Genomic DNA, 17,228 nt, shown 5'->3' on the forward strand with positions numbered 1-17,228 from the left:
CAAATCGCAACCCATTGAGGTATATTGCAACATACAGTTTCTAAAGTACATAGCACATGTGTGTAGAATGCCAAATGAAGCCATACAGAAAATAGTACTATTTGACAAGAGAAGATGATGGAGGAAGGTGGAAGAACTACTCGGGGTTTCCAAACAACAGGCCCCTAAAAACAATGATGAGGACGGTTTCTGCCGTGCTCTAAGCAGCTGTGGGAAACTTTGATGATGATGATGATGATGACTGACAACAAGAAGCAGGTCCAAGCAGCTGCTGTTTCTACTTCCATCTCACAAACAGCTACTGGACCAAGTCCAGGACCAGGTCTGGGCTCAGTTACTGGAAACCATGATCCGGCCTGGATAAAACAAAAGCAGAGACGAGGACAGGGTCAGCCCCAAATACTGATACCACATCATTATACTAGACTCAACGGGTTCCAGACCAGGTTTCAGAAGTACTAGTATGGATGAAATAATTCGAGGCTCTGATGAACCCGGTCTGGAAAAAGAGGTGTGAGTCCAAACGGACCCTCAACTAAAGAGGGTCCTGATCTGACCTCTGGCCTTCCTCTTGTAGTAGATGAATCCAGCCAGAGACAAGGTCAGACCCAGGATCAGTCCTGAGGCTCCGATGGCGATCTTGTTCCTCTTAGACTCGGGCATGGATGGGTCTGAGGACAGACAGGTGGGGAGACAGGTGAGCAGAGAGACGGGTAAAGGGGCGGGTCAACAGGTGAGCAGAGAGACAGGTATTTACCCCAGTCAGTCACCAGAGGTTGTTTCAGGCTGGCGTGGTCCACCGCACAGGAGATCTTCTCTCCAGACCTGCAGGACACGAACCAACACATCCGTGATCTGGACCTGGACCTAAATCCAACTGGACCTGGATCTAAATCCAACTGGACCTGAACCAGTACCTGGATCTAAACCCAACTAGACCTGAACCTGGACTTGAACTCAACTGGACCTGAACCGGTACCTGGATCTAAACCCAAGTGGACCTGAACCTGGACCTAAATCAACTGGACCTGAACCCAACTGGACCTGGACCTATTGGACCTGGACCCAACTGGATGGGCGGTGGACCCACCTGGGCGTGTACTCCAGGTGAGAGTGGATCTGGTAGTACCAATCACCGTCGGCCAGCTCATCAGTGGAAAAGACATCAGTGGAGACTTCCTTCCCGTCTCGGCGCCAGCTCACTCGGATCTGTTTGGGGTAGAAGTCGAAGACGCTGCAGACCAGCATGGCTGGGTGTTTACCACCAGGGGACGCCACCGAGTGCAGTCTGACGTAGGGCGTCGCTGAAATACACATGTAGTATTACTATCGGTACTAGTAGTATCGGCAGAATTACTATCAGTACTAGTAGTATTACTATTACTAGTATTACAGCAGGGCGGGTCCTTGAGTGGCGCTACAAGGCCTCTGGCCTCACTGTCCACAAACAAATCTACCGGGAGCACCAACAACAAAACTCAAAAAAGTCCCTCAAAGAGGCAAGGTCACTGTTTTACTCCGATGTCATCAGGAACAATCCAGGAAATTCCAAACAGCTCTTCTCCACTGTCAACCATCTTCTTAATCCACAATCCCCCCCACTGACTGGCACCACAGAGGAGCAGTGCAATCACTTCATGGATTTTTTCACTTCAAAGATTGCACATATTCGCTCTGCCCTTTCCGATTCTCCCACCCAAACCATTCCCTCAACATATGCCATCTCTCAACCCCTGACCTGCTTTTAAATCCAGGGCATGGACCTTCTCCCGACCTCCCTGGTAAAAACCCATATCACTGCCTTAAGTCACCTGATCACCTCTGTTATAAATCACTCACTCCAAACTGGTCACGTTCCCCCTGTCTTAAAGAAGCCATAATCAGACCACTGCTCAAAAAACACACCCTTGACCCTGAAGTCCTATCAAACTACAGGCCCATCTCAAATCTCCATTTCATATCCAAAGTACTTGAGAAAGCAGTTGCCACCCACCTTCAAAACCACCTCAAAGTTAACAACCTCTATGAAAAATTCCGGCTCCACCTCACCACTGGACTCACCGACACTGCCCTCTGTTGGTTCCAGTCGTACCTCACAAACCGGACAGAATACATCTCCCTGGGCCCCTCCAAATCAAACCCACACACAGTCACTTGCAGTGTCCCCCAGGGGTCAGTCCTTGGCCCCATCCTCTTCATCCTCTACCTCATCCCCCTTGGTCAGGTCATCAGCCACCATGGATTTTCATTCCACTGCTATGCCGACGACACACAGCTCTATGTCAATGCCACAGCTGCCACCCCACCTTCATCATCACCGTCATCCCCGTCAATTCTCACCACCTGTCTGGAGGAGATAAAGGTATGGATGGAGCACAACTTCCTCCAACTCAACAGCTCCAAAACCGAAGCCATCCTGGTCGGCACCTCTCACCAGACCAAATCATCACCCAGTCACAAATCTTGGTGTAAAAGTGGACCCCCAACTCACTTTTGAATACCATATCAACCACCTCTGCAAGACCTCCTTGTATCACCTCCACAACATTGCCAAACTCCGCCCCACTCTCTCCGCTGAAAAACTGGTCCATGCCTTTATCTCTTCCAGACTGGACTACTCTAACGCACTTCTCATCGGGATCCCTAGCAAGAGCCTGCAGAGGCTCCAATACATCCAAAACTCTGCAGCTAGGATCCTGATGAGAGTGCGCAAACATGAGCACATAACTCCCATCCTCCACTCGCTCCACTGGCTTCCTGTCTCCACCAGGATTGAGTATAAGGTTTCCTTCCTCACTCACCAATGTATACATGGACATGCCTCCCCCAGCTACCTCAATGAACTCCTCAAACCACAAAACACAACACGCTCCCTCCGCTCTACTCACTCAAACCTCCTCCACATACCCAGAACCAGGCTTAGGACCATGAGAGACAGGGGCCGTTTCTCAATACCCAGTACGTCAAGTTCGAACTCGTGAACTCCGGGAGTCTAGACTTGCGGAGTTCAGTTGGAAGAACGAACTCCCGGGGTACGGGAGGACGGGAGGACGGTGTTTTTTCTGCATTTGGAACAGGAACGTACTTGATGACGTCATCGTTTTTGCCGGTTGACGGCGTTCAACTTCCGGTTATTTTCACTGGTTAAAATAAAATAAACACTATAAAAAACAACTCCGTTTCATTTGTATATTTTATTATATATTATATGAGGATATAATATGAAGAAGACAGCATTGCTTTACCACACTACAATCATACAAGACCAGCGTCAGATTTCAGAGGGTCACGCCGGGACAAGGCAGTCATCAGCGGGGTAGCAGTAATGCTAAGTGCCCGGGCCAACTTGCTAGCGGCTAGCGAGGTAGCTAGCCGTGATAGCCGTTAGCGGCGAAAACGTTGGAATAAAAACTACGTGCTACAGTAATAAATCACCCACAGCACCGATTTGAAGTTGTAAAAATGACATTCCCGCAAAAATACATAAAAACATTTATTCACCCCAAAACAGTAGAATTTCAAAACTTCTAACGTTAGCGTCTTCTCCTCCGCCATTGCTTTATTGAAATGCATTCTGGGATACGTAACTGCCCAAAGTCCACCCAAGTCTCCTCCGATGCATCCTCGGTGAAATGGGCGGGGCAAGAACACATCCGGGGTATTTGACCGTACTTGGCCAGATGCGAACTTTGAATTGGAACAGTACTCGGTCCGACGCTGATGACGTTTCTCAAGTCCACAAGAACAGAAGTACAGAGAAGAACGCATATTGAGAAAAGGCCAGGGCCTTCTGTGCTGCTGCCCCACGCCTGTGGAATGCCCTCCCTGACATCTAGAGGGCACCGCAATCCACTAAATGTTTTTAAAAAGGTGTCAAGACATTTCTTTTTAGCAAAACTTTTGGTTCCCCCTTTTAGATGTTTAAAAAAAAAACCTTTTTATTTTTAACAAAACTGCTTTTAACCTGTAGCCCTTTGAGATCTTCGGATGAAAAGGGCAATATAAATCAAATGTATTATTATTATTATTAGGGCCGACAACGTCGGGCTGTGAAGCCCTATTGTAATTGTACGGTTTCTTATTATTCTTACGCGAATGTAACTCGCATTTTGGAGGCCTCAACATTAAAAAAAACTCACCAAAATTGGTGTGTGCATAGAAATTACAAGAAATTGCGATATGGTAGTGGTTATGCATTCGGCCACGAAACAGTTGTTCGCTAGCGCCACCTAGCGTGACCATTCGCCAGCCCCGCCGTACCGTTACTCCAATTGACATGAAATTTTGCACACATGTGCAGAAAAGTGTCGAAAAATACAAAAAATCCTCTTTGAGTACTAAAGTCCGCCTCCCGAAATTTTCCGCCATCTTGGATTAAATGAAAAAACAGACATTGCGCATTTCTCCAACACCGTTGATCGGATTTGGAGGAAATTTGGTGTGCGTACTCGTTAAACCTAAGTGCGTTCATGGTCCAAAAAGGTTGTTTTATTCTGAAGATATCAGCCAATGAACATAAGAGGGTTGTGCCACCAAAACGCAATTAGCATAACTCCAGAACCTTTGGGCCAATCATCACGAAACTTGAAACCTATGTTGACATAGCTTCAAAGAACACACATGTCAATTTTCATCAAAATCGAGTAAATTGGGGCACTTCCAAAAAAATTGCCATTTCTGGCCATTTTTGGCCATTCACAGGGGTTGTACTTGATCTATAATCGACTACACCGTTGATCTAATTGATACCAAAATTGGATATATGGTTGGAAAGGCCTTAAGGACACAAAGTTATCAAAAGATGTCCAGAATATTTAGGGGCGTGGCCAGGGCGACGCCATGACTGTGCTACTATTTTGAACCTTCTCCAAAGGCATTAAAGCTGTTATAACTTCAGCGTTTCTTCTCCGATCTGCTCCAAAATATTCATACTTGATTAGAGTCCCATCCTGAACACAACTGCACCGCAATATTGACTCACAGTCAGAGCGCCACCTAATGGCGACATGAAATGTGACTGATTTTATGCCCTTTTTCTGAGTAACAGTCCCCCCCTTTAGGTTGGGCATACACGCATGAAATATTTTTTCCTAGATAGACCATGTGGAGATGTACAGAAAAGCCTCCTGGACCTACCACCTAAAGTCAACAGGAAGTGGGCAAAAAAAATGTTTTAACCACCTGCGTATCAGTTCTGTGACTGTAAATAGTAGGGGAGGGGAGAGAGAAACACTAAGGGGACTCAGAGAGATGTCAAGAAGGCATGGAAAAGATGTGACCTCTGTCACTGTTTAACACCAGATCAACAGTCATGACATTTTCCACACCTGCTAATGACTTTATTCATTGTCTAATCTGCTCCAAACTTCACATGCACCTCAGACAGCTGTCAGTGGAACCTTCGCCATAAACATCAAAACTATTATAACTTCAGTGTTTCTTCTCTGATCTGCTCCAAAGTTTCCATACTTGTTTAGAGTAACTTCCTGAACAAGTCTGCACTGTGATATTGACTCACAGTCAGAGCGCCACCTACTGGCGACGGAAATGTCATTGATTTTGTGACCAAGTAACAGCCACACCTGTTTTTTTTTAAACTAATTCCTCTCATTTTAGCCTACAAGGAGGACACAGGGGGAGGAGGAGGGCTCACACTAGGGGGAGGAGGAGAGATGTCAGGAAGTCATGGACATGTGTGTGAGCTCTGTTACTGAAATGTAGTTTCACTTGTGACCGCAGGCACTCCACGACTGCACATGAGAGATGGATGGCTTTGAATGTCAATCGCTTGTATCTCAACAAGAGACAAGAGGCGGCCGCAGCACAGTTAGCGTCCAAGACACTGCCCTGTGACCACAGGCACTCCACGACCGCATATGAGCGAGGGCCCGTCACGATACTGCTTGCAGTTTTAATTTATTATTACTATCAGTACTAGTAGCATCAGCAGTATTACTATCAGTACTACTAGTATCAGCAGAATTACTATCAGTACTATCAGTATTACTAAAGCAAATCTACAAATATCTCTGCGATCCTTTCTTTTAATACTTTAACACTTTAGAGAGCTCTCGAGCAGAAGAACAGACATCTTGTAGGTGCAAATTTGAAAGATTTTTGAAAAGTTTGGTACTGTTCTTGAACCAGAATTTGTTGGGCCTAGACCTAAGACAAATGGCTGGTGGGAAGGGGAACAAAGACAAAGTGGAGAAAGACAATGATCAAACTGTATCAATGGCACAAGTGCAAGAACTTCTTGAACAACAAAAAGTTTTTTACAAAGAACTTTTACACCAGCAAGAAAGCAATTTCAAAGCATGTGTTTGTACCATTATGGAGACATTCAATAAAAGGATTGATGACATGCTAAAAGATCTGTAAGACTTAAGAACAAGTTTGCAATTCACCCAAAAGGAGTTGGATGATCTAAAATATGCAAATAAAGGAACTCAAACAAGCTGCAAAGCACAAGAATTAGATATTGAGCGACTGGCAGAATCCATGCTGATACTGGATGCAAAATCTGACTTTCTGGACAGTCAGGCAAGGAGAGCTAACTTAATCATTGATGGCATTCCTGAGGCAGAAAAGGAAAACAATTTAGTCTCGGAGGAAAAAGTTCTGAACATTTTCGAGGAGAAACTTAAACTGGACCCAAAGACAATCGGAGTGGAACTCTTGCCTAAAATGAAAGAAGCCAGAGAGAGGGGGGACATTGCCTTTCTGCGGTATGACAAACGTATCATACGGCAAGGGCGAGAAAAAAGAATCTACAGATTAATAATTGGACATTACGCTAAACGGATAAAAAAAAAAGCACTTAATATAAATGTTTTCTACTGCAGGGCTGCTCAAAAAGGGGTTGAAGGTAGCTCATCTGAACATCTGTAGTATGAGAAACAAAATCAATGGCATTCACGATCTCCTAACCTGTAACTCTGTTCATATTCTTGCCATTTCAGAGACTCATCAAAGAATTATACTCAAAAGCCATATCAATCCCTGTAGGCTACAGTGACCACAACTTAGTGGCCATTGCAAGGAAGGGAAGTTTACCAAAGGCTAAGCCAAGAGTCATTTTGACAAGGTCTTATAAAAGGTTCTCTGAGGAGGCCTTTTTAAATGAAATTAGTAAGATAAACTGGTCAAGTGTTCTCCAGGAAGAGGAACCAGATGTAGCATTAAAAGCATTTATGTCCAAGTTTGTGCCGGTGATAGACTCTCATGCTCCGGTCAGAAAGATGACTGTTAGAACTTCTGGTGCACCTTGGTGGACGAAGAACTGAAACAACATATGGTATTGAGGAATGAGGCAAAGGTAATAGCTAACAAGACTGGAAATGTAATTGATAGAAGAAAATACTGTAAACTGAGAAACTATGTCACAAAACTTAATCTGAAGAAAAAGAAAGCACAATTGACTTCACAGTTAAGTAAATTTAGCAGTGATGGGGAAAAAGCTATGGAGAACATTAAATAGTATGCTGGGGAAAAAAACACCTTCACAACCAACATTCATTGAGAATTATGGGACCTCCATCGTGAATCCAAGGAAAATTGCCAATCACCTCAATGACTATTTTTATAATAAAGTGGACAAAATTAGGAAGGATAGGCTGAATGCCTCTGTATTGACATCAACCTGGACAGTTTTACACAACAAAATTCCACTAAATCAATACAATCTCCTCTGCAAAAGTTGTGACACCCATACTTACAATACAAGGCATGCAGCAGCAAACACTAGACAAACACTAATGCATTTCAACGTACAGTTGGATAAAGATCAATTATGGCATGGAACAAGTTGCCAACTATCCTAACTACAATAAATAAATAGCAAATTAACTTTTAAAAAACATGTGAAAAAGCATCTGGGCCAATCATACATCAGAGAAGTATAGCCTTAGCCAGCGGCAAACATCTCCAGAGGTCTATCATATTTTAGAAGGTTTAAAGAGCATTTTCAGTGTACCTTTTAAATTAAAGTCTAAATTCATTTTGTAATTGATTTTTGGTTAAATTAATGTTTTGATTTTTAACTGTATGTATATTTTTTTTACTGCTGGACCCTAGGAAGAATAGTGGGTCTGTGCCCAAGCTAATGGGGATAATAAACTAAACTAAACTATCAGTACTAGTAGCATCAGCAGTATTACAGTGTGTGTGTATGTGTGTATATGTATGTATGTGTGTATATGTATGTGTGTATGTATGTGTGTGTGTGTGTGTGTGTGTGTGCGTGTGTGTGTGTGTTGCAGTAGCAGAGTTCCACCAGCAGGTGTGTGTGTGCGTGTGTGTGTGTGTGTGTGTGTGTGTGTGTGTGTGTGTTAGTGCGTGTGTGTGTGTGTTTGTGTGTGTTGCAGTAGCAGAGTTCCACCAGCAGGTGTGTGTGTGTGTGTGTGTGTGTGTGTGTGTGTGCGTGTGTGTGTGTTAGTGCGTGTGTGTGTGTGTTTGTGTGTGTTGCAGTAGCAGAGTTCCACCAGCAGGTGTGTGTGTGCGTGTGTGTGTGTGTGTGTGTGTGTGTGTGTGTGTGTGTGTGTGTGTGTGTGTGTGTGTTGCAGTAGCAGAGTTCCACCAGCAGGTGGAGACTTGAGGCTCCAGATTAAAGTTGAATCTCTGGTTCTTTCAGCTGTTGATGATGAATAAATGACGAGGTGATGAAAACAAACTCACCTGTTTTAGTCAGAGCATTGTAATCAAGGCCAACGCATAGCAGACAGTAGATCTCCTTCTGAGCGTTCATGACAGCCAGTATAGAAGCATCTTTGTTCCAGTTCTCTGCCATCTTCACTCCGTACTCAGTGAATCCAACAAACTTCCCCACACTGCTGCTGAAACTGAAGTACCTAATCTTGTTGTAATAGTGCGAGAAGATGAACTCGATGTCCTTCAGATCAGTAGAGTTGAATTCACACCTGGCCACTCTAAATTCCATGTATCCATCTGTAGGAAAACACAGTCAGTTTGAAACAGAGAGATCAGGGGGGTGTTCCAGAAAGCGGGTTATGTGTTAACCCTGAGATGAGGGAAACTCTGGGTTTTCCATTCCAGAAAGAGAGGTAACTGAAACTCTGGGTCAGTCACCATGGTAACAGACTCTGTGAACATAACCTGCTCGCTGGCAGGTTTACTTGAAGAAACCCTGAGTTTCTACCCGTCTCCTCCCGCATGAAGAAAGCTGACATGGATTGTCCATTCATTCCCAATCCGATTGATATCGAAGCTCAAATAATTCTAAATGCTTTACATCGTGAGAGAATCTTCCGACCCAGGTTAGATGTCCTGTTATTTCCAGGGGAATATCTGTGTGGTGGTGTTCCCCGGACACAAACCTGTCAGAAACATCAAAGAGGAACTCGTGGTATCAGGGCTCCATTGACGATGGCTTTTTATAGTGGTTGTGCACGCGCGTAACTTCAGGTGAACATACTCAGAGTTGATTGAACTAACTCAGATCAGCTGTTCTGGAACCGGATACTCAGAGTTTCCCATCTCAGAGTAAGTCAACTCAGAGTTCAAGGATAGACTCAGAGTTTTTTTAACCCGCTTTCTGGAACACCCCCCAGGGGCCCGTTCCAGAAAGAAACTCTGAGTTTGTTAACCCTGAGAAGAGGGATACTCTGAGTTTTCTGTTCCAGAAAGAGAGGTAACTCAGGTCAATTACCATAGTAACCTAACCTGCTCGCTGGCAGGTTTGCTTCAACAAACCCTAAGTTTCTCCTATGTCTCCGCCTTTTTCCGGAATCTGAATCAACTCTGAAAAAAATTGCCGTCCTTTCCTCGTCAACCTAATCGATATGGAAATAAGGGATTGTAGCAGCTTTACGTCGGGAGAGGATTTTAATTACTTTAATTTTTAAGGAAATGACCGTTTTTCCTACCGATCACATATCTAAACAATATTCTCCATGTTCAACATTTCATATCGCGGACATAATCCAGATTCTTTGCAGAGCTCTTTAGATGTTTTGCGAACGGGAGTTTTGTGAAAAAGGACATTTCTTTGTTGAAATATCTGCTTATATTTACTGTTTAATATGTGAAATATGATTAAAATCATATGCCTTAGTCTACGTATTTGTGCAATATTCTTATGTTTAATTTTCAGCTGAAGCCACTTTCTTTTTGTGCCTGGGGGATTACACCAATATGAAAATGATTATTCGTTCATTGCGCTACTTTGTGAACCACGGGAGTTGAACCCGTCGCCTGCACCGGAGCGTTGCTAACCGTTACACCACAGAGCCGGTCTGTTTGGCTGAAAATAAAGACTTATTGCCTTTAGATCAATCGACTGTTTCATTCAGTTCTACACATTAAGTCGGGCTGTAAATGTCCGCCACGACAACTATCTCTACTTTGCTGCAGTTACGTTGGTCCGCTTTCTAAGGATGAGCTCGTTTTCTACATAAACACTCAGTAATATCTAATAACTCTCCTGGTTGCCATGGTGACTCGTAGTATCGGAGCTCCATTGATGATGGCTTTGTAGAGTCGGCAGGTGTAACTCAGAGTTTACATCCTCAGAGTTGACTGAACTAATTCAGGACCGCTGTTCTGGAACCGAAAACTCAGAGTTCAGGGTTAAGTTCAGAGTTTGTTGAGCCTGCTTTCTGGAACGGGCCCCAGGGTATTGATCAGTGATCAGGTGTTGATCAGTGATCAGGTATTGATCCTACCTGCTCCGGAGAGGCTGATGAAGAGGAGGGAGACGCTGAGTAAAGTTGAAGCCATGTTCCTGTTCAGCTCACAAACTGACAGTCTCACTGAGAGCTGCTGTAACAACCAGAGGAGCTGATCACATGACCTGCTGCATCATCATCATCATCATCATCATCACCTGTTACCAGGCAGACGAGTCAGACAAGAGTCTGCTGCTGGAGCACAAACACACTGAAATCATCTATTAGTACTACTACTACTATTGTATATATATTCTCCGACATTTTCAACATTTCATATCGCGGACATGATCCAGATTCTGTGCAGAGCTCTTTAGATTTTTTGCGAACGGGGGCCAACCAAGTCTGAACCTAACCCTGAACTCTGAGTTTTCGTTTGCGTGTAACTGAATGAAACAGTCGATTGATCTTAAGGTGATAAATCTTTATTTTCATACCGACAGAGTGACACTGTGGTTTACTGGTTAGCAACACTACTTCCGGTGCAGGCGACATGGGTTCGACTCCCGTAGTTCATGAAGTAATGCAATGAACAAATAATCATTTTCATATTGGTGTAATCCCCCCAGGCACAAAAAGAAACTGGCTTCAGCTGAAAATTAAGCATAAGAATATTGCACAAATATGTAGACTAAGGCATATGATTTTAATTATATTCCACATATTAAACAGTAAATATAAGCAGATATTTCAACAAAGAAATGTCCTTTTTCAGAAAACTCCCGTTCGCAAAAAAATCTAAAGAGCTCTGCAAAGAATCTGGGCCCGGTTTCCCGATAACGTCCACTCTTAACGCGCTACGAAGACTCCTACATTATGACTTGTGACAACCCGGAAATTTCGGGGTAACGCCGACGCTCGCCGGAACCGGAACTAGTACCGACGCTTGTTTCCCTTTGAAAAAGCCGGCGGGAGAAGTGTTTTCCGGGAGTCATTTCGAGAGAGAGAAAGAGAGAGAGAGTAGGAGGAACCGGAGCAAGGCTCAGTGCGCGACATAGAACCACGCAGTTACCAAAGTTCGGAGGTGGTTCGGAGTAAAATGCACCCTGGGTCATTTCCACCATGACATCCAGCCAAATACCCCCTCAGAAGCATTTTTAGCGATGGTCAGCATTGGTCAAGATAGGGCTATCAGCCGAATGGCTTAGTACTAGCGCTAATGGTACACTATGTATATCTGGTAAATTACCCCACTAATAATGCATGGAATGTTACCAAACTTCTACAGTAGTACACATAGGGTCTGTACTCACAAAACGATACATTTGAAAGTTTGTAAGTACACCAGGAGTTTATTTAAAAGAACATTTGCCTGATAGCTTCTATCCTCGGCTGCTAACGCGACGCTGTGTCTACGCTTCTTCCGTGTTTACCTAGCTGTTTACGTGACCCGAGTTTCACGCGAGAGTATGAAAAAGTTTAGCTGAATTTTAAGTTTAGCTGTCTATTATCTATTATCAGGTCAACACTTGTTGACCTGATAATAGATAATAGACCCTATGTGTACTACTGCAGAAGTTTGGTAACAACTCCCCACACTGTTGAGTGTTTCGGAGACACATCAGATTTCACTGATCACACACTTTATTAAGATTCATGGAGCTGTACACGTCATTCATATAAATATATATATCACTTTGACATGTAATCTGAAGCACTCAGTCATAATACAAGATACACAACTGTGAGAAAACATGTAGTGTTTATTTTCAAATAAGAGCATGTGGCACACAGGTGGCGGAGTGGTTAGAGTATGCCATGTACACACGTACATACGCAGCCGCCGGATAGAATCTCAGCCGGAGGTCCTTTACTGCATGTCACACCCCCTCTCTCTCCTGTCTTTCCTATCTGTCCACTGCTAATAAAAGACATCTGTGCCTCAAAAAATCTTTAAAAAAATTAAAAAAAATAAGAGCATGCTGGTATTAAGATAAAGGAGGAATCACAATGAGAGTTAGCGGGATCAGTTAAGCCTGGATTAGTTAATGTGAGGATCATTAATCCGATCAGCTGCACTCGTTTCCTTTGATGAGGAAGAACGTTCCAGCAGCAACGCCGAGGAGACCGACGGTCAGACCCAGTCCACAGAAGACCTCGGGTCCAATACCGGGCTGAGGCTTCTCCACATCTGGAGACAGAAAACAGAGTTAAGAGTCACGACACATCTGGAGACAGAAAACACGGAGTTAAGAGTCATGAAACATCTGGAGACAGAAAACAGAGTTAAGAGTCACGAAACATCTGGAGACAGAAAACAGAGTTAAGAGTCATGAAACATCTGGAGACAGAAAAACAGAGTTAAGAGTCACGACACATCTGGAGACAGAAAAACAGAGTTAAGAGTCACGAAACATCTGGAGACAGAAAAACAGAGTTAAGAGTCACGACACATCTGGAAACAGAAAACAGAGTTAAGAGTCAGAACACATCTGGAGACAGAAAACAGAGTTCAGAGTCACAACACATCTGGAGACAGAAAAGTCCACATCTGGAGACAAAAACACTGAGTTAAGAGTCACGACACATCTGGAGACATAAACAGAGTTCAGAGTCACGACACATCTGGAGACAGAAAACAGAGTTAAGAGTCATGACACATCTGGAGACAGAAAACACGGAGTTAAGAGTCAAGTCCACATCTGGAGACAGAAAACACGGAGTTAAGAGTCACGACACATCTGGAGACAGACAACACAGAGTTAAGAGTCACGACACATCTGGAGACAGAAAACAGAGTTGAGAGTCAAGACACATCTGGAGACAGAAAACAGAGTTAAGAGTCACGACACATCTGGAGACAGAAAACATGGAATTAAGAGTCACGACACATCTGGAGACAGAAAACAGAGTTGAGAGTGACGACACATCTGGAGACAGAAAAACAGAGTTAAGAGTCACGACACATCTGGAGACAGACAACACGGAGTTAAGAGTCACGACACATCTGGAGACAGAAAACAGAGTTGAGAGTCAAGACACATCTGGAGACAGATAACAGAGTTAAGAGTCACGACACATCTGGAGACAGACAACACGGAGTTAAGAGTCACGACACATCTGGAGACAGAAAACAGAGTTGAGAGTCACGACACATCTGGAGACAGAAAACAGAGTTAAGAGTCACGACACATCTGGAGACAGAAAAACAGAGTTGAGAGTCACGTCCACATCTGGAGACAGAAAACAGAGTTTTCTGTCTGTCAAAGACAGCAGGTAAAGCGCTGGCTGTGGGTTTGCTGTGTCAAGGTTTCTAAGGTGTCTCACTCCAGATCCTGGTCAGTGGTTGCTTCAGGGCCAGATGGCTCACTGTACAGCTGTAGACGTCCCCCAGCTGTGGGGTGAAGTCCAGTCTGGAGAACTGGTTGAAGGTCCCGTCTTTGTTGACGTAGGGAACATTGATGCTGGTTCGTTCTGTCACATTCTCTTCATTCTTTGTCCAGTACAAAGTTACAGGAGCAGGAAAGAATTCAGTCACATGACAGATGAGGGTGTTCTTCTCCCCCAGGTCCAGGGCGTCTCGGGCGTAGATGATTGGAAGAGAAGGAGGCTCTGAACAGAAACACAGCGCTTATTAATATTTAATATAATATCTTATTATCAGTGAGTTCAGGTTTAATCAAGTCAGAGTTCAGGTTAAGTCTGTTGTACTCTCTCTATGAGACAGGGTACAGAGTCCAGAGTACAGAGTCAAGGGTCCTGTCCTTCAAACCAGGATTTGGGGTTAGTGAGGTAACTTCAGGTTTAACTGGGTTTTCAGGCCTAAGACAGTGGTTTACGGTAGATCACCATGGTAACTGGTGCTGCACAGCAGAGGCCTGGACTAGGAAGTGAGTTTGACATATCCAGATCATCTCCAGTTTATCTGGTTTAACTAATCCTAACAACTGTGATCCACTAAACATCATGACTCTGGTTATCTGTCAGTAAACCAATAAGGTTCCTCAGTCTGGTTGTGGCAGTGGTCACATCTGACCAATCACATGTCTCCTGTCAGCAGAGACATTTTAAAAAGGAAAACTATAATTTAATAGAATATTTATTCAGATACAAAGATGTTAATCACAAAATCCAGGCTAGGCTAGATTCTGAACTCTGGCCCCAGACTCTGGACCCTGGACTCTGGACCCTGAACTGTGGACTATCGAACATGATCTCTGGACCCTGAACTCTGGACCCTCAACCCTGAACTCTGGACACTGAACTCTGGACTCTGGACCCTGGATGCTGGACCCCAGACTCTGGAACATGAACTCTGGTCTCTTGACCCTGGACTCTGGACCCTGAACTCTGTCCTGACTGATGCAGACTGCTAACTGGCCTGACGCTGGAAACACATTGTAGCTTGACCTGCCCACTGTGTGACTGCTCAACTACTCCTGCTTTCTGGTCTACGGCGACGTGGTTGGGATGGATCCATCTCGGCGTGGCTGTGCCTGCTGCCATGGACTACTGCTGTTGATACTATTGCTTCTGTTAATACCACCACTACTGTTAATGCTACTACTACCATACTACCAACACCAAATGCAGTTGGAACCCAAGGGCCTGGGCTGCACGAGATTTCTGCCTAAAAGCCTATTAAGGCAGTTTTTTCTCGCCACTGTCGCCGTAACGCTTCATCCTGGTGATGTTGGGACTTCTTGAGCGTATTCTAGTCCTGCTCAATGTGTTAAGTGTCCTGAGATGACTTCTGTTGTGATTTGACACTATAAATAAAATTGAATTGAATTGAATTGAACTCTGGCTCCTGGACTCTTGACCCTGGACCCTGAACTGTGGACCAACCACCCTGATCTCTGGACCCTGAACTCTGGTCTCTGGACCCTGAACTCTTCACCCTGGACCCTGAACTGTGGACCAACGACCCTGGACTATGGACCCTAGACCCTGGTCTCTGGACTAAGGACTCTGGACCCTGAACTCTGGTCTCTGGACTAAGGACTCTGGACCCTGAACTCTGGACCGTGGACTCTGGACAGTGGACTCTGGTAGAGTTTAGCTTTTTTTCCCACGGGCCGGGTCGGGCCGGGCCTTTAAACAAGTGTTTGTGTTTTTTTTTTTTATATCATTGCTCTATTGGCCTAATCTGAGGAGAAGGCTAGGCATAAACATGAAATATTATTGGTTATATGTTGAGCAGAGTAGGTCTACGTAAGAAATGTGTACAAAGTTACACAAAGTAAAAAAAAAAAAGACGCTACACATCATTCATAACGGTTCCGCTCTGTGCAGCTAAATCAAAGAGTCATCAAGAGAATCGGGCTCGGGCTCTTAATTACAGTTAATGTGTCGGATCGGTCCGGGTTCGGACAGAACGCGCATAGGGTCGGGCTTGATTTTCTGGGCCCGAACTAAGCTCTAGACTCTGGACTCTGGACCCTGGACCGTGGACCCTGAACTCTGGACCCTGGACTCTGGGGTTGACTGCACTGTTAGTTGTTGAGACCGTCAGTGTGTTTGACCAGAAGAGACAATAAGCAGCATGTTGTTGTTGTTGTTGTTGTTGTTGTTGTTTTGAGAGGAACCCGTCTTCTTGTCCAAATAGAACCTTCTGTTGAGTTCAAAGTAAACAGGAGAACAGAACGTTGAGTGAAACACTGGGAAGACTTACCACGCTCCACCGGGAAGTCCTGGAAGACTTTACGATCAAAGTTCAGGTCTGATTTGCAGATGTGTAGCTCAGCCTCAGCACGTTCATACATTCCATCTGGATGGGTCATATGATCTATGAAACTGGGCTGAGGCTCGACTCCTCTCTTGTTCTTGTAGTCTGCGTACCACTTCACTTCCCCTTCTAGTGTAACAACCGCCTCTTCATCAGTCTCTGAGCAGCCAACATAAGCAGTTTCCTCATAGAGACCTGAAGAGAGACACCAGAGCAGACAGACAGTCAACAGACAGACAGTAAACAGACAGACAGTAAACAGACAGACAATGAGGGGGTTTAGCTCAGGAGGTAGAGCGTTTGGCTGGTAACCGCAAGATTGCTGGTTCGATGCCCGGCTCCTCCTCGCTGAGTGCCTGGTGTCCCTGATACCTACCCTAATTGCAATTCCAGTGCTCCTGACGAGCTGGGTGTTTGACTCCGCCGTCAGTGTGTGAGTGTGTGAATGGGTGAATGTCTGTCATTCCTGTAAATCTTTGGATAAAAGCGCTATATAAATGAGGACCATTTACAGACAGACAGACAAACTTACTGTCAGCTGAGACACAGAAGACACTGGAGAGGACGAGGACCCCCATCATGGTCTTCATCATGGTCTTCATCAGCTCTCTGTAGACCTGAACCTGTCTGTCTCTCTGTAGACCTGAACCCGTCTGACTCTCTGTAGACCTGAACCTGTCTGTCTCTCTGTAGACCTGAACCCGTCTGACTCTCTGTAGACCTGAACCGTCTGACTTTCTGTAGACCTGAACACGTCTGACTCTCTGGAGACCAGAACCCGTCTGACTCTCTGTAGACCTGAACCTGTCTGACTTTCTGTAGACCTGAACCGTCTGAGAACAGCCAATCAGAGAGCAGGGATGGCGTGATGTCAT

General features: G+C 44.6%; 2 protein-coding genes across 2 annotated transcripts; both read right to left on the reverse strand.

Annotated features, from left to right (window-relative positions):
• LOC311009304 (H-2 class II histocompatibility antigen, E-S beta chain-like) lies at nucleotides 1–10,924 on the reverse strand. The gene is made up of 6 exons (XM_084003386.1): nucleotides 10,683–10,924; nucleotides 8,677–8,946; nucleotides 1,091–1,304; nucleotides 758–825; nucleotides 558–671; nucleotides 1–356 (listed from the first exon to the last, which is right to left on the reverse strand). The coding sequence occupies exons 1-6, from the start codon at nucleotides 10,735–10,737 to the stop codon at nucleotides 331–333; spliced, it is 747 nt and encodes a 248-aa protein (XP_083859512.1). The 5' UTR covers nucleotides 10,738–10,924; the 3' UTR covers nucleotides 1–330.
• A 1,444-nt stretch (nucleotides 10,925–12,368) lies between these two features.
• Nucleotides 12,369–17,228, reverse strand: LOC311009073 (H-2 class II histocompatibility antigen, A-U alpha chain-like; the record flags this gene model as incomplete). Its single annotated transcript, XM_084003046.1, has 4 exons — nucleotides 12,369–12,816; nucleotides 13,953–14,237; nucleotides 16,300–16,548; nucleotides 16,886–17,228. The coding sequence occupies 4 exons, from the start codon at nucleotides 17,226–17,228 to the stop codon at nucleotides 12,695–12,697; spliced, it is 999 nt and encodes a 332-aa protein (XP_083859172.1). The 3' UTR covers nucleotides 12,369–12,694.

The sequence above is a fragment of the Eutrigla gurnardus genome, assembly GCF_963514095.1.
Source record: "Eutrigla gurnardus genome assembly, chromosome: 23".
In the NCBI taxonomy this organism is placed as follows: domain Eukaryota; kingdom Metazoa; phylum Chordata; class Actinopteri; order Perciformes; family Triglidae; genus Eutrigla; species Eutrigla gurnardus.

What these genes read in the sequence shown, in the direction of transcription:
- LOC311009304 (XM_084003386.1), bottom strand. Translation starts at nt 10,737, where the DNA reads ATGGCTTCAACTTTACTCAGCGTCTCCCTCCTCTTCATCAGCCTCTCC. An exon ending in CACCTGGAGTACACGCCCAG is followed by an intron (nt 826 to 1,090) that starts GTGGGTCCACCG and finishes CGTGTCCTGCAG; the next exon opens with GTCTGGAGAGAAGATCTCCT. An exon ending in CTACAAGAGGAAGGCCAGAG is followed by an intron (nt 357 to 557) that starts GTCAGATCAGGA and finishes TGTTTTATCCAG; the next exon opens with GCCGGATCATGGTTTCCAGT.